The following is a 17,069-nucleotide window of genomic DNA, read 5'->3' as shown; positions in this document are numbered from 1 at the left end:
TGGCACAGTTTGTGCGAAGTCTGATTTTCGGCGGTCTGATCTACGGTTGGCACGGTTGATGTGCGCAAGTCGGTTGGGGAGTTGAGGCTCGGGTGAGCTAACTCCGCCAAGGTACTTGTGTGCGGTTGTATGGGCGTTGGCCCGGTTGTATATTCGGTTGAGTGTGGCCGTGGTTCTGCCCGACACACGGTTGTAAATTATATCTTTTGAAAACAGTTCAATAATATAATTGGTTTGGGCGAACTCGTTCGGGAGTTGCCCCTCCCATATACGTTGGTGTGATTATTATTATTGTTGCGGTTTTATCATATGATTATTATCGGTTATGAATGTTGATGAACGATTATAATTATTGATGGATGTTTAATGCACTTTAAGAAATAAAGTTAAGTGTTTTATGGTTAAGGCGTAGTCCATAAACGTGCATTCGGTCAAGAGTGGGCGTTCGGTGGTGCCGCACCCCGCCCAATAAAAGAAAAAAAGATTGGGGGCGTGACAACGCTGGACGCGGTACACGTTCGACCAATTTTTCGAATAGTACTAACAAACAAAATCTTACTCTCACGTGGTCAGCAGAAGCACGAGTTCGAGAGCTAACGGGAGAACCTTTGCGCTGAATTTCTCCCGGGAAGCCTCAAACAATCCCTTGGTTCAGCAGCTTGAATTGGAAGAGAGAAAATCCAGAAATGGCAGCAGAGAACGACACATCTCCACCCGTTCTTAGATCCCGTTCAACGGCACGCAATAATGAAGGCAATGCATCGTCCTCGGGATCCCATAACGAAAAACAAGAATTCAAATTACCGCAAAACCCCTCCGTAGCCCGACAAATTTTAACATCCCCTTCATTCCTCGGATTTCTCATAACACTTATTCTCGTGTCTATTGTCATCCATGTAGCCAACAAACCCTCAATGCCACCTGTAAGTATTTCACGTCCTTTCCCCTGTCTCTATATCAGCAAAATCTAGTTTACAGTTTTTTTCTTCTTCTCAGGCAAACACCGTAGATTTTGATTCTATTTAATGCTCTCCAGTATTCATCTTTGCAATTAAACAACGAAAATTCAATTTACATGATCAAATCTCTGATCTTTCCGTGCGTAATTTTTTCTTTACTAATCATATATTTTGTAGATTTTAGTGCTATTTAATTACTTTGGCTGCTCAGGCATTTTGTCTTGTCTTGTGTTCAGAGGTTGTGGGCCAGAGAAGAATTGGCCAAGTATAATGGCACGGATGAGGACTTGCCTATTCTGTTGAGCATCCTAGGGTATATGATTCATTAATGCCAATACTGTTTAATTCAGCTTTTAGGTTGCCATGCTTTTTTCTCTTATAACTGGTTATTAAGTGTATGGTTATTTTCACCGTGCAGAAGCAAGTCACATAATGTTGAAGTGTATATTTTTGTCTAAATTATTTGACATCAGTGTGTTCGTGTTGAAAGTTCAGGAGTGTCTTTGATGTGACTAAAGGAAGAAACCATTATGGAGCAGGAGGGAGCTATAATCACTTTGCTGGCAGGTTAAGTTCTTTTTTTTGCTTTAACTCAATTCAGTTGAATTCATTGTTGTATGTCTCTTCATACTACCCTATGCATACTGACCTGTTTTTCTTAACCATGGTTCAATAAATAGCCCCACTGACAAATTTCTGTCATCTAGCGGGTGGATGTTGATTTGATCTTTGCTTTCTCAAAAATTTGGTCTGAGTAGGTTTGTGGTTTCAGTGAAATGCAGCCACAAGTTCAGTTCCCAGGGAACTACATCATTGCCTTACATTATTCTATAGGCTTCTTATCGCTAAAAGACAACGTGTTAGGCCTGGAAAACCCAACTGTCATTCTCTTGTCGAGTTCAGCTTGGTATAGTTCCTAAGCTTTCTAAAAAGTTGCCGGGTCAACTTGCTCATGGAAACTTGCAAAATTTACGTAATTATGATGTCAGTTTCCAACTTTCCACAGAGTAAACATGACCATGTAGATTCGAAACTACAGATAGATATCTTTTCATGATCTGCAGCCCTTCTCCTCTGGTTGCTTCCTTTACCATGGCTCCTTTTTTTTGTTCCTCTCCATTGCTAGTTTTTCAATGAAGCATCGCATGGGAAGTCTGTTGTGACTATGAATTGGTCTTAGACGGTTTATGCTTTTTCCTCTTCACTAGCATTTCCACAAACTCAATGTAGAGGGTTGGGGAAGGGAGTTATTCCCATAGTATTTAAAACCAGAACTGGTGACCAACCTGTTACACCTATCAAACCGGTTTTTGAACCGGAACTGGAAAAACCAGACTGGTCGAATCGCAATGAACTGATCTTTAAAAAAAATACAAGAAATAACTATTTTTTAATGAAAAAAACTATTTTTAAGATTTAAAACCATGATTCCCAACCAATAGAGACAAAACATGCAAAGTTTGCTCTTATATATACCATGTAAAGGTGAATATATCAAAATGGCATTGAGTGCAATACATATCAACAACAAAATACATAATTAATGAGGCTCTAAATGGCCTCTAGAGTCCAAAAACAATGCTACAAGCCATGGGACCACTAGCCTACTACAAGTCTACATATTAGTGTTCAACATGATCACTTCTCATCATGATCAAATTTATCACCACTACTAGACATGGGATCATCAACAAGAGCTACATAAACATCATTTGGCTCAGAGTTTGAGGACTTCTTAGAGTCCTCTGCAACCTTAGTATTAGTAGTCGCAACAACAAAAGTAGACATCAAAACTACAAATTAGTGATCAACATGATCACTCATCAAACTCATCATTGATTCAACACTACTAGAAATGGCATCATCAACATGAGCTACATAAACATCATATAGCTCAAAGTCTTCAAACTTGGATTGCTCAACCATATACTATGGTAGAAATTGAAAAAGTTTAATATGCTTAACCAATGATTTTGGTTTGAATGAAGGGTTCGTCTCCTCAATATAATATGGTAGAAAAAGCTTAGCATGCCTAATTATTTTCCTTTGAGTGAAGGGCACATTTTTGTTAAGGCCATGGTAGAGGAGTTCAATAATCAATACTACCAACATCAACGAAGTTCAACAATAAATGCCACCAACATCAAGGTACTTAAAGGGCTTTAGCTCTTGATCAAATGCCAGTCTCATACCCCCCACACATGACAAAATCAAATGGAAACATTGCAATCCCCCAAATCATGAAATCTTGAAAACCATTAAGTCTGTTGGATTTTGAGTGAGATCTAAAATTCTAGTTTCTCCATATGAAATCTAATGAGGTCGAAACCACTCTCAAACATCCTGAGTCATTTCATGGTAATGTTAAAAATTTAAGTAAAAGTCCTTATCTTTCATTTTCATCCTTTTACTTTAAGAATTTAACATTACCATTGATTGCCAACATTGCTTAGGTTGAGTTAAGCCTCCCCCACAAATGTGACATCTAACCATGCTGGTAATGACTTGGCCAGTTTATGATGGAATTGGTTGATTTATGGCCAAACCGGTTGATTTGGTACCAAATTGGGGTTTGCTCGGGTTTGAACCGAGTTCATTGGCCTGGTTGACCCCCGAGCCTAATGAATCGACCAGTTTGACCAGTTAGTGGTTCAACCCAACTAGTTTTGAATACTTTGGTTATTCCCATGATTGTGTATATGTTAGGTGATTTAAAGAAAGCATAGCTCTGGTCATTTTTGCTAGAAATCATGTCATACGATCATGTTGTTTTTGCTTGAAAAACAATAGAACCAAAAGTAGTTTGTGATAAAAGTTTCGGACTTCACACATTATTTAGGCATTAGGTTGTCAATTGGGTTTATCTTGGGTGGTTAGGGGGAATAATTGGGATCCTCCCCACTAAGGTTTAATTTCCACAAGTGATATGATGAGCTTTGATGTAATGGCTTCTAGCATTGTTTTTGAGAATGAATAGTCCCTCAATGTCTGGAACATGTATATTCCTCATATGGAATATAACGGTATTTTCCACGTGAAAAAAAAGAAAACAAATATCTAGGGATCAGGTTGTCTTGATAAAACTGATTTAAGTAGGGATAATGGTGGGAGTGATAAACTTGTATATGTAAAGGAAATTGTGAATTTCTTTTTCTTACCCTAGTTTCACAACATTTGTAAGTTGTGAAAGATCTGTAAGCAGTAGAATCATTTTGTTCATCCAACATTCATGGTATTATGTCCTGATCAAGATTTGATCTAGCTGATAAAATAACTTTTTGTTTGAAACTCGATGTGTGCTTTCTTGTTAGACTCTAGAATCTGTGCGATGAGTTGGTGGCTATGTTGCATTAGAGACTGAATGAAGGGATCAACTTACCGCTCAATAATAGTGTTAAATTCTTAAACCCAACAACTGGCAATTAATTCCTAGCATATTATCACAGATCTACTGAATAAAAGCACAGTTAGGTTCTTAACAAAATATTCAATAGAAGCACAATTACACAACCAATCTCAATCACATATGGCACATGTAAATTCTGCCCAATCAACATCGCTTCATTAAATTAATAATTTGAACCTACTTGGGTTCCCATCTTGGGGTAATGGCCCAACTGAGGAAAATACATATACAACATACCTTGGATTTGATCTAACTCATCAATCACTAGATCCATCCTTGATTTGCTTGGCTGATATGGATCTCCTATGCTGCACCCCTGCACCTTCCTCAAACTCAACACACTTGAGTATCTGACTCCTCACATGAGAAAATCTCTTTCCCAATGTCTTGTGCCATTATATGGTGTGTATTTCTTCTCTTCTCAGTCTTGCTTTTGTAACTTCTGATTGAACTAAATCCGAAACCCTAATCTCCAAAGTGATGAATGTTGAGTTTTTTAGTGTTGAAAGGTATTCCACATAGGCTTGGTGTCTTAGCATGTGGAAGTGAAGTCCTTTTTAGGTGGTTGTTCGAGATGAGCAACTAATATGGTCTCCTTCCTAAGTTTTAACTAAAGAAAATTACATTGATTAATTATTTTATTAATGTAGAGTTTGGGCTAATGTTTTTCTAAAATATATTTAATTATTTAAGTGACTTAGATCTAATCTCCACTAATATCCACCATTGATTGATCTAAATGAGCTAGGATTTAATCATAGCCCTCATTCACTTTGGTGATTAGGGATTTGGTCTTGGAGAATTATAAAAGGAGCCTAAGGGAGAGGATGAAGACACATTGCATATTGTAGCTACTCAAGTGAGAGAAAATTTTGAGAAAGATTTTCTAAATTGCAGATTCTTGTTAGTAAGTCACAAGGTCGAGGAAAGGAGAAAAGTCAACAAGAGAAAATTTTTAGCAACAAGAAAACTAGTAGGCAACCTGCACTTGTGAATCCAGGAGGGCCATGCATCTAAGAGAGCTGGATTTGTGAAATGGCTAGCAAATTGGGCCACACGTGGGACGCGCAGGAGATTGAAGGAGGGTCGCAAGGTGATTGGGAGGCTATAATTTTCGCTGGAAAATTCTTAAGGTTTTGTTGTAATTTCTTTGTACTTTTTGTGGCCCATTTTACAGGGAGCCCAGTGATTTCTCTGAGTTAATTGAATGTGATGAGAAGTTGGAGGGTAAATGTGTGACATCGTTTTATCTGAATTTTTTGAGTAATTTTCTATTTTAAATTTTGTTGCAAATTATTGAGTTAAAGGTGAAAGTATTTCCTTTTGTAATTTTTAGAAATTAAAATTTACAACAAAAATTTATTTATTTGGTAAAAGAAAATTTTTGGGCATAAAATAATTACATGAGACAATAAATCTGATTGACACTTAGAAAATTAACATGGTATCAAAGTATTGAGCAGGCTCTGTGAAAGAAGATCAATAGACAAGGGTTTCAATCAACAACATTTTATTTTCTTCTACAACAAATTTTGTATTTTGCAACAAGGGTTTTGTGGTTGAAATCAATCTAGTGAGATGGCATCATCAAGTCTTGAGATTTGAAGATAGTTCGGAGGGGGCTACAAACTTTAGTCCATGGAAGGAGAGGATCACCATTGTTTTGATGGCAAATAACCTGTGGGAATTTGCTGAAAAAGAGATCTAAGTTCCTTAAGATCCTACAAAAGTACTTGGACACAATCTGAAAGAACCATATTGGATGCTGTGAAGGATTGCATAATTCCTCACATCACAAGGAAGCAAACAACTCATCAAATGTGGACAACCCTAATGAAGTTGTACCAAAGTGATAACCAAAACAAAAAGATGGTGCTAAGAGAAAAGCCAAGGAATATTAAAATGAACAGTTTTGAAACTGTAGCCTCATACTTCACAAGAATTTAGTAGGTTCGTGATGAATTGTCAGCTATTGGGAAAGCTGTGAATGAGGATGAACTTGTTAAGATAGCCCTGAGTGGTTGTACCAAACATTGTTCTACCTTTGTAACAAACATCCTTGCTAGAAACAAGCTTCCTGATAGGCCAGGTTGTGGGACGACTTCACCCAAAGGGAGATTTGGGAGAATTCGATATCTAGTGGACAACATAGAGGTGGAAATGAGGAACTTGCTCTTGCTAGAAAGCAAAGAAGCGCAAGGGTAAAGCCAAGCAGAACCAGATTGGAGGAGGATCTTCACAGGGAGACAAGAAGAGGGACATGAGCAAAGTTGAGTCCTTTGCATGTCACAAGTATGGTCACTATGTTGGACAATGCGCTAACTAGAAGAAATGCAAAGGGATGGCATGAACCGTTGCATATGCACAAATGGATGAGCTAGCTAAGAAATTTAAGGAGTTTGCATTGGTGTCACGTCTTTTAGGCAGTGTGACACGTGGTGTATGGTTTGTGGATAATGGATCTTCTCGTCATATGACAAGATCTCATGATCTCTTCACCAATTTTGCCAAGAAGCACTATGATCTCCATGTGGAGCTTGGTAATGATGCCAAGTATGCAGTGGAGGGTTTTGGTAGGATACAGTTCCAGCTGGACTTTGGGAGTCCTATGGAGGTGAAGCATTGCATGTACCTGGATTGGAGAAGAACTTTCTCTCCGTTCAGCTATGAAAGACAAAGGACTTGAGGTCAATTTCGCGGGAGGTAAGGTATCTGTCAGGCTAAAGGAGTTGATTCTAGCATGAGGTGAGTGATAAGTAGCAAAGGGAGTAACTTGTATCTGTTGAGAGGACAACAAATGAAGGCCCTTGTACATGACAATAACAACTAGAGTGACCTTTTGGCACAAGAGGATGGGGCATCTACACTATATGCCTCTATTATTGTTACGGGAGATGGTCATTGGTCTTCCAAAATTCAGTGTAGGCATCATTTTCTAATAGTGAGACCTGGTACAAGAGAGTTTTGGATTTGGTTCATTTCGATGTTTGTGGTCCCTATGTCAGTGGGGTTTGTATTTGGGTTTAGTTATTTTATGAAATTTATAGATGATTATTCCAGAAGGACATGGATTTACTTCTTAAAGGCCAAGGATGAGGTCTTCAGTTGGTTCCAGGAATTCAAAGCTCTTGTGGAGAACCAGACTGGAAAGAAGATCAACGTCCTAAGATTAGACAATGGGGGTGAGTAGGGATGCAGAAATCAAGAAAGGACTGACAATGCCATACAATCCGCAATAGAATGGAGTGTCAGAGAGAAAGAATAGGACTATTGTCAAAGCAGCAAAGGCCATGATCAATGATTAAGATTTACCTATGTTCTTATGGGCGGAGGCATGTAAGACGTCTACATATTTTGTAGTATACCTGGGGGGATAGTATGGGGTACCTCCCTCTGATAAAAAAATATCTCTCCGCTTTGCCCAAGAAAGTGCTCTGATACCACTTGTAATATATCTGACCTGCAAATATAAGATAAAGCAAAGATACCCATAAATAACAAGAGAGAAATAGATAAACTTAAGATCTTTATTAATATCTCTTTGTTCTATCCGAGAAAGTGCTCTGATACCACTTGTAATACATCTGACCTGCAAATATATGATAATAGAAATATGCCTAGAAATAACAAGATCTAAATATAGAAATGCTTCTCTTTATTAATCAAAACCCTTAAGGTAGGGCAACGCCATACAATCAATCCTTAAGGAAGGAGAACGCTCCACAAGCCAGATGCTTGTCAATATAATAATTCAATGGGGAGTCTCTAGCCTCTATATATGATTCATACATACAATACCATGGGTCATTACCATGGTTCTCTCAATACCATATATCTAATACAATGGGCTTTTCACATTATTGCTAACTACTTGTGGTCCCTTACATGATGCGGGTTAACCACTTTATTTATTAACTATGGCCCATCCCATTATTACATTATTCCCTTGGGTACCTCCCTCTGTACCCCATACTATCCCCCCTAGGTATACTACATATTTGCAGAAGTCCTCACAAGGTTATGGAGGACAAGACTCCTGAGGAGGATTTTACAGGACTGAGACAGGAGGTGAGCCATCTTCATATATTCAGTGGTATAGTTTATGTCCATATTCCTTCAAATGCAAGGAGTAAGTTGGAGCCCTCATTAGAGAAAGGCGTTTTTGTGGGATACAGTGAGACCTCAAAGGCCTACAATGTCTACATTCCAAGGCAGAGGAAGATAATGATCAACCGAGATGTTAGATTTGAGGAGGGTAGGACCTTTAGGAGGTCACATCAGACAAGTCTAACAGTGGGAGAAGATTGGGAATGAGAGGCTCCGAAGGTTGAGCAAGGACCAATAGCACCAGCAACAGGGTCATAGCTTTCTGATCAGAAAGAGGAGTGAGATTTCATTCGGGTTCTACTAGGAGGAGGTTGAGATGGGCCAAGTATACCTTGAGGGATGCAAAGGAGCATGTGGAGGCTCCTAGTAGAACCTTTAGGGAGAGTAGACCACTAGCCATATTTTCCAGTTATATGGCCTTGATGAGTATCGTCAATGAGTGTGAGCCTTCTAACTTTGAGGATGCAGCTGGCCAACAAGTTTGGAGGGACGCCATGGTGGAAGAGTATAGTTCCATCACGAGGAACAATGCGTTGGAGATAATATCGAGGCCCGAGGGGAAGTCAGTTGTCACTTCTTGATGGATCTTCAAGATCAAGCATGCAGCAAATGATAGTATCAAGAAGTACAAAGTGAGGTTTGTGGCTAGTGCAGTTATATCTATTGGCTTAGAGATGGGGTGGAGGATTTATCCGTTGGATGTGAAGATTGCCTCCCTCAATGGGGTAATTGAGGAATAGGTGTATATTGAGCAACCTCAGGGATTTGAGGTGCATGGGAGGGAATCCCATGTATGCAAACTAAAGAAGGCCTTATACGGACTTAAGCAGTCACCTTGCGCATGGTACTCTAGGATTGATGGCTACCTACTTGGATTGGGCTTAACCAAGAGTGAGGTGGACTCCTATTTGCACTATGTACTTGTTGATGGTGAGTTGCTTATCTTGGTATTGTATGTTGATGATCTCTTTCTGATAAGATCAGAGAGGCTCATAGGGATGCGTAAGGAGGACCTTGCTTTAGAGTTCGAGATGAAGAATATTGGATTGATGCACTACTTTTTGGGATTGGAGGTGCGACAATAGCCAGGAGAGATGTTTCTTTGGCAAGGCAAGTATGCAGTTGATATCCCTAATAGATTTGGAATGGTGGATTGCAGACCTATGTCCAAACCTATGATCACTAACTTGAGGAAAATTTGGTGCTTCTGAGAGTGAATTGGTGGATCCCACATTGTATAGGTAGTTGATTGGGTCATTGATGTATCTAGTCAATGCTAAATTGGATATATGCATTGTAGTGAATACACTTAGCTAGTTTATGGTGGAACTAAGGAGGGTTCATTGGATGGTAGCGAAGCTCGTGTTGAGGTATCTTCGTGGTACAATGGACTATGAATTGAGATATGTCGTAGTTGGTGGAGTGCAGTTGCAAGGCTATACAAATTTGTATTGAACTGGAAGTGCAATGGATAGGAAGAGTACATCTAGGTGTTGTTTTAGCTCGAGGTTAGCTATGATCACTAACTTGACAAAGATTGATGATTTTGAGAGTGAATTGGTGGATCCCATACTGTATAGGCAGTTGATTGGGTCATTGATGTATTTGGTCAATGCTAAACTGGATATATGCATTGCAGTGAATACACTCAGCTAGTTTATGGTGGAACTGAGGAGGGTCATTGGATGGCAACGAAGCATATGTTGAGGTATCTTTGTGGTACAATGGACTATGGATTAAGATATGTCATAGTTGGTGGAGTGAAGTTGCAAGGCTAAACATGTTTGTATTGAATTGGGAGTGTAATAGACATGAAGAGTACATCTAGATGTTGTTTTAGTTTGAGGTCAACTATGATCTCGTGGTTTAGCAAGAAGCAACACTCAGTGGCACTTAGCTCAGTAGAGGCCAAATACACGGTAGTGAGTTTGGCAAGTTGTGAAGCCATATGGCTTCACAAGATTCTCACAGGGTTGTTTGGTCTTGAGATGGGACCTATGGTGATCCATTGTGATAACTAATGATGCATCAATATTTTGGAGAATCCAATGTTTCATGACAAGTCCAAGCACATAGAGATTAGATAACACTTTATCAAAGACATGGTTCATAGAGGTGTTGTGAGATTGTAGTATATTTCCATAGGGGAGTAAGTAGCAGATATTCTTACCAAGCCTCTAGTGAAAGAGAAATTTGTTTTCAACAGATTCAAGCTGGGGGTGGTGGAGAATCCGTTCCTTGCTAGGAGGGAGTGCTGAGTTTTGTAGCATCGAAAGGTCTTCCATATAGGCTTGGTGTCTTAGCTTGTGGAAGTGAAGTCCTCTTTAGGTGGCTGTTCGAGAGAAGCAACTAATATGGTCTCCTTCCTAAGTTTTAACTTAGGAAAAGTACATTGATTCAGTATTTGATTAATATAGACTTTGGGCTATAATGTTTTTCTAATGATTAATATTAATTATTTAAGTGACTTAGATCTAATCTCCACTTTTGATCTGGGTGAGCTAGGATTTAATCCTAGCCCTTAATTAGTTTGGAGATTAGGGATTTTTTGGCTTTGGAGAATATAAAAGGAGCCTAAGGGAGAGAATGAAGACACATTGCATTTTACAACTACTCAAGTGAGAGTGAGAAAATTCAGAGAAAGATTTTCTGAATTGCAGATTTTTGTGAGTGAGTCACAAGGCTGAAGAAAGGAGAAAATACAACAAGAGAAAATTTTTAATAGTAAGAAAACTAGTTGAGAACTCACACTTGTGAATCCAAGAGGGCTGTGTAGCTACGGGAGCGACACGTGTGAAGCAACTAACAGATTGGGCCACACGTGGGATGTGTAGGAGGGTGAAGGAGGGCCGCATATGAGGCTAAAGGAGGGCCACACAGGTGATTGAAATTTTTGTTGGAAAATTCTTTAGGTTTTGCTATAATTTCTTCGTACTTTATGTGGGCCATTTTCCATGTTTAGGGAGCCTAGTGCTTTCTCTGAGTTAATTGAATGTGATGAGAAGTTGGAGGGTAAAATTGTGTTGCTGTTTTGTCCAATTTTTCTGAGTAATTTTCCGTTTTAAATTCTGTTGCAAATTGTTGAGTTAACAATGCCAAAGTATTTTCTGTTTGTAATTTTCATAAATTAAAATTTATAGCAAAAATATTTACTTGTAAAAAGAAAATTTTTGGGCATAAAATAATTACATGAGATAGTAACTCTGATTAGCACTTACAAAATTAACAATGTATGGCTGAGATTAGATCTTGCCTCACTTGAGATCAATGTTTGATATTAAAACATAATTACTAAAGTAAATATTTTATTTTTCCTATGTTTCTTTAGTTCAACAATTAACGTTATTACTTATGTACGTTTGCTAAGTTAGATTTAGGCTAAGTTACAAAAGCAACTTACTCAACACTTGAGCAAGTATTTGAAAGAGACTTTGGGCGACCTCCGCATGCTTAGACACTTAGGTTTGTGCAAAAGTACCTACTTGAGTTATAAATGTCAACGCTCCCTCTTAGCGAGGGAGGTACTTCTGCCACCTGGAATTGGATCTGCTACCATGGCTGCTCCCTTTGAATTAGAAACCTTCCTTGCCACCTAGTTTGGAATCATCCTCGAAGACCTGCTCCCTTTGAACTTGTTCCTAGAAGCGTGTTGCTTGTGAACATCTTGTAAAGTCATTTCATATCATGTGGTCTTCTTGACAGACTTGGAAGGATGCTAATTAGTCATTCCCACCTGAACTTGAACGCTGACTCCCTTTGAATTGCTCAACCTTTGGAGCTTCCCGCTCCTTGTTCTTTGTCACTATTCTGTTGCTTGCCATTGCTTGAATAGGCTGGCCTTTTACTCTATATTGTTGAGAATTGGCAGTGCAAGGACGAATTTCTTAAAAGTCTAAAAATAGAAAGTCTAAAAGTAGAATTTCTAAAAATAGAAAGTCTAAAATAGAAAGTCTAAAAATAGAAAGTTTAAAAATGGAAAGTCTAAAATTAGAAAGTCTCAAGATAGTAAATCACCTTGCATCAATTGGTAATCAAGTATTATTGATGAAAAATTACTTCTTATCATTAATCAATCTCGACTTAATATTTTATCATTAAAAATATTATTATTATTCTTATGATACTATTATATTATTATTAAAAATAAATTTAAGTCACTCAATCATGGCTCTCAATAATGTTCTCTTACACTCTCGTTAATGCTCTTACACTCTCTTATATTCATTAAAGCACGTCATAAAAGATTCTCTTACACAATAAAAGCATGTCATAAAAGATTCCTCTTACCCACTCTTTAATGCATATGTTACACTCTCTCTTAAAAGCATAAGTTACAAAGGCATGCATACCCTGTTAATGGCATGAGTTACATTTCTTAAATGGGCATGAGTTACTCTCTCTCTTGACATGTGAGGTACTCTTCCTTTATGGCATGGATTCGTTGCTCCTCCTATATATATGTGCCTCATTCTTTCTCCCCTCACTACTTATGCATTGTGAAAGAAGGATTCGAACATTGAGAGAGAGTTGGAGAGAGTTGAAGAAGATTGTGGGAGAGAGACTTGGAGAGTAAGAGCAGAAATTGGTGAGCCAAGGTTGATTCAGTGCTTCAGTGTTTTAGTGTTGATTCAACCAAAGGGAAGGTTGATTCAGTGTGTGCATCTGCTGCTGCTACCAATGATCTTCATGCTATAGCTTGTTCAGATTTGGGTGAACTTACTCATTCTTTTGATCTCTCTTGTACTATATACATTTGATTTATAATAGAAGAAGAATCTGGTTGGGTTTTCCTCTTATGGGTTTTGCCCTGATCATTGGACCTAAATTCTCTATGTCTCATTGTATTCTTGGTTGTCTTCTATTGTGCATTTGATTTATGTTCTATCAACAATTGTTTATCTAATATTGCAACACAAATAAGTTTTGTAATAAGTGATTGTTATAGCATAGAACATCATAATTTCAACATGGTATCAGAGTTTTGGTGAAGACAAACCCAAGAAGATAAGAGCTGTCATCCTTCTATTTTCTTTTGAAATATCACTTGTTGCTCCTATTTATTGCTGAAATATCACTTGCTGTTCCTTCTTCTTGCTGCTGAAATTTATTGTTGAATCTTGTTGCCGAATTTTACTGCTGAAATTTTATTGCTACTGTTCTTCCAAAATTTCAAGGAACCCAAGATATGATAGTAATTTTGCAGATAGTAATTAAGGTGTTGCATGTGTTTAATAGTTGTGGTTTTTGTAATTGTTGGTGCATGCAAAAGTAAATAATAGTTTTACTTCTGTTTTATGCATGTGCAAGAAAGTGTTGTCTTGAAAATAAGTATAATGCATAGAAGATTATGAAAGAATAACTAGTAGAAATTGAATGTTGAAGATAGGGGGATTTTGATTCTCTCACATTATATGAGAAAGGTCATAATCTTATGGGTTTTGGTAATTTTGATATTAGAGTTTACTAACAATAGTGGTTGTAGGTAATAATCATGACTTTTTCAAAAGATGGAATGATAGTTTTCTAAATTAACCTCTTTTTTAGCGATCAAAGTTGGATTATAACTAAAATCATTGTAGACAATGAAATCAATGTGTAATTATTATTACATGCCTTCACTTTGGGATCAAGATTTGAAGATCTGTATAAAATCAATGGAAGACCTATCCATGCATTGATTCATGATAAGTAATCATCAATATAAATTGTGGCACCAAAAGTTCACTCATCTTTACTATAAAGCATTACTTCATGTGAGAAAGATGGTTTCCGAAATACCTGAGATTAGAGTGGATCATGATGGAGTTTGCCAAGTGATGATCAAGAAGATGCATTTCTTTTGCCAATGACATATGACTTATGGACAATGGTAACTTATAGAGGCTGAATCAAGAGGGAGCTAACGACTTCCTTCAATCCCAAAGTATTTTCAAGTCTTATGTTGTCTTTATAGATCATTGGTTATTCCTCCTGCATGAGTACTTGAATGATTCTTTCATTAACTTCTTGATAAGGTTGTGATCAAGAAAAACAGATCTTGAAGATAATTAAGGTGCAGAATAGTGCAAGAAGAGTAAACTCCAAGTGGAAGCCGGTGCAAGCATAATGAAGGAGCCTCTCTCACATCTAGAAAGAAAGAAAGACCTACCTCATCATCAGGTACACTTTCATTACGTTTATTTACTTTGCTACTATTGCTCTTGCTCTTGTTCTGGGATCAACAGGTACATTTGATGAATGTGAGAACTAAGTCCTTTGTATCACGATTGAGGAAGATGTCGAGCCATCCCATGACTTGAGTGGACATGAAGTGGACAAGAGCTCAAGACTTCTGCAAGGAAGCTGGAATCAAGAAAGAGACCACCGTACCAGGGTTGTGGGGGAAGGCACCCCCCCCCCCCACGAACCCACTCCCAATTCGCGCTCCGCTCGAGAGCTACTCGGGAGCGCGCTCCCTTTAAAAAAAACACTCCTTGGTTTTTAGGGAGCGATTAGGGGAGCTCCCTAGTCTTTTTTTTTTTTTTGCAGTAACATTCCAAATGCAATTTTTTTCAAAGAAACAAATAATTTTTGAGTGGGGCAGCCTAATGATCAAGCCTATGGCCCTAGTATTGATATGCGATTCATGGTAATGTTAAATTCTTAAAGTAAAAGTGACATTCTCCTTAATCTTCATTTTCATCCTTTTACTTAAATTTTTAACATTACCATGAAATGATTCAGGATGTTTGAGAGTGGTTCTGACCTCATTGGATTTCATATGGAGAAAGTATAATTTTAGATCTCATTCAAAATCCAGCAGACTTATCAGTTTTTTAGGATTTTAGGATTGGGGGGATCGCAATGTTTCCATTGGATTTTGTCATGTATTAGGGTATGGAACTTGTATTTAATCAAGAGCACCAATTCCTCTATGTACCTTGATGTTAGTGACATTGGTTGTCGAACTCCTCTATCACGACCCTACTAAAAATGTATCCATCACTCAAACAAAATCTTGACTTGACATGCTATGTATTTTCTATCTTATATTAATGCTTAGAAGGTGATATTAATGACAAAAATCCCTATACAGATCCAGAGGTAATGACAAAGATACCCCTGGATATTAATGCTTAGAGGGTGATATTAATGACAAAGATCCTGATTTTCCATTAGACATTTCTCGTGGCGGCAAGAGGCCCAAGCATTAGCAACAGATAATAGATTTACTTCTTTTCTAGTTTCTAATAGTTTTTATAACTATTGACTCTTTCATATTTATTATGATATTTTTTGTAAACAATATATGACAATTTAAGTTTGAAGTTTGAAGTTGGCAATTATAACTCATTGGCAATGAATTATGAATATGATGCTTCGTGAAAGTTGAAAGTTGTTTCATTTCATTTCATTTTATAACATTTCATTTCGTATTAGATATTATTTGTTGTAATGGTTACACATAGCTTACAAGTACAACTTTGGTGATCAATGATGATAAATGTTATATATTGAATTTTAAAAGCTTGAAACTTTAAGATTGATGAATCATGAGACTCAATATGTTATATGTTACTATGTTACTAACTTGTGGACATGGTTGATGAAGATTATAACTTCTAGATGATTGTTGTTATATGGTTCAATATATGTTTTTTATGCTTTTTATATCTAATTCACCATTCTACATGCTTTTGTTGACATATATGCATCAAAATATAAAAAATATATATTATATAAAAAATTGCTCCCAAACCAAGAGCTTCTGAAAATGTCGCTCCCACTCCCCGTTTTTTTCCTGCTCCTAATTAACCTTGCACGGTACCATATAACCTAGAACAAAATGGGCACTTAAGGATCTTTGACTGCCCTATCTACTTTCATGTGGCAAAGGAAAAGAGTACCAAGGTGGAAGCTTTAGGTAAGAAAGGTATGATTGTTGGTTATTATGGAAATTTTAAAGCTTACGCAATATATGTGCCTAGTAAAAGAACTATAGAGTTTAACAAAGATATAACATTTCATGAAGGTGTAACTCTTTGAAGAGCCATAGACACTCCTCCTCCTGCTAATGTTGAAAGACATGATGATGCCTTGGATGCACAAGAAGATTCCGAGCTTGCACTTGATCTTGTTGATGAACCAATGGATCCCAGGGACTCCTTGGATCCTTCTCGATGTGCTAGAAGGAGACCTTTATGGCTTTGTGACACCCTTTCAAGATGCTAATAGGAACCTTCAGAGTAAGCAAGAAACCATGCCAGTTCCAAGAATATGTTGTAGCCATGAGCAACATTATTCAAGCTGAACCATGCACTTTTGAAGAAGCTATGAAGGCTCGAGTGTGGAAAGATGTAGTGGATGAAGAATATGAATCCATCATTCATAATGATATATGGGAAGTGGTTACATGCCAGAAGGTAAATCTGTTGTGTCTTCTCAATGGCTGTATAAAATTAAACATGGTGCTGATGGCAGTATTGAAAAATATAAAGCTAGATTTGTGACTAGAGGGTTCTCTCAGAAAGAGGGAATAGACTATGATGAAATCTTTGCACCTGTTGCCTGTTATACAACCATCCAATGTATTGTGGCTCTAGCTGCTAGCCAAGGAT

At 37.6% G+C, this 17,069-nt stretch overlaps 1 protein-coding gene across 1 annotated transcript in view; it reads left to right on the top strand.

Moving 5' to 3' along the window:
* The first annotated feature begins 488 nt into the window (after positions 1 to 488).
* Positions 489 to 17,069, top strand: part of MAPR4 (membrane-associated progesterone binding protein 4) — a 270,659-nt gene continuing 254,078 nt past the window's right edge. Inside the window, exons 1-3 of the mRNA XM_089416574.1 lie at positions 489 to 923; positions 1,196 to 1,272; positions 1,455 to 1,526. Of these exons, the coding sequence (XP_089272700.1) occupies positions 687 to 923; positions 1,196 to 1,272; positions 1,455 to 1,526 (386 nt within the window). The 5' untranslated portion in view covers positions 489 to 686. The remainder of the gene's footprint in view (positions 924 to 1,195; positions 1,273 to 1,454; positions 1,527 to 17,069) is intronic.

Source organism: Pinus tabuliformis, chromosome 3_2 (assembly GCF_031772625.1).
Source record: "Pinus tabuliformis cultivar Carrire ecotype Pingquan chromosome 3_2, CPIR1, whole genome shotgun sequence".
Lineage (NCBI taxonomy): Eukaryota > Viridiplantae > Streptophyta > Pinopsida > Pinales > Pinaceae > Pinus > Pinus tabuliformis.
Note: the sequence above shows the minus strand (reverse complement) of the source record. Positions and strands in the feature narration are given on the sequence as shown.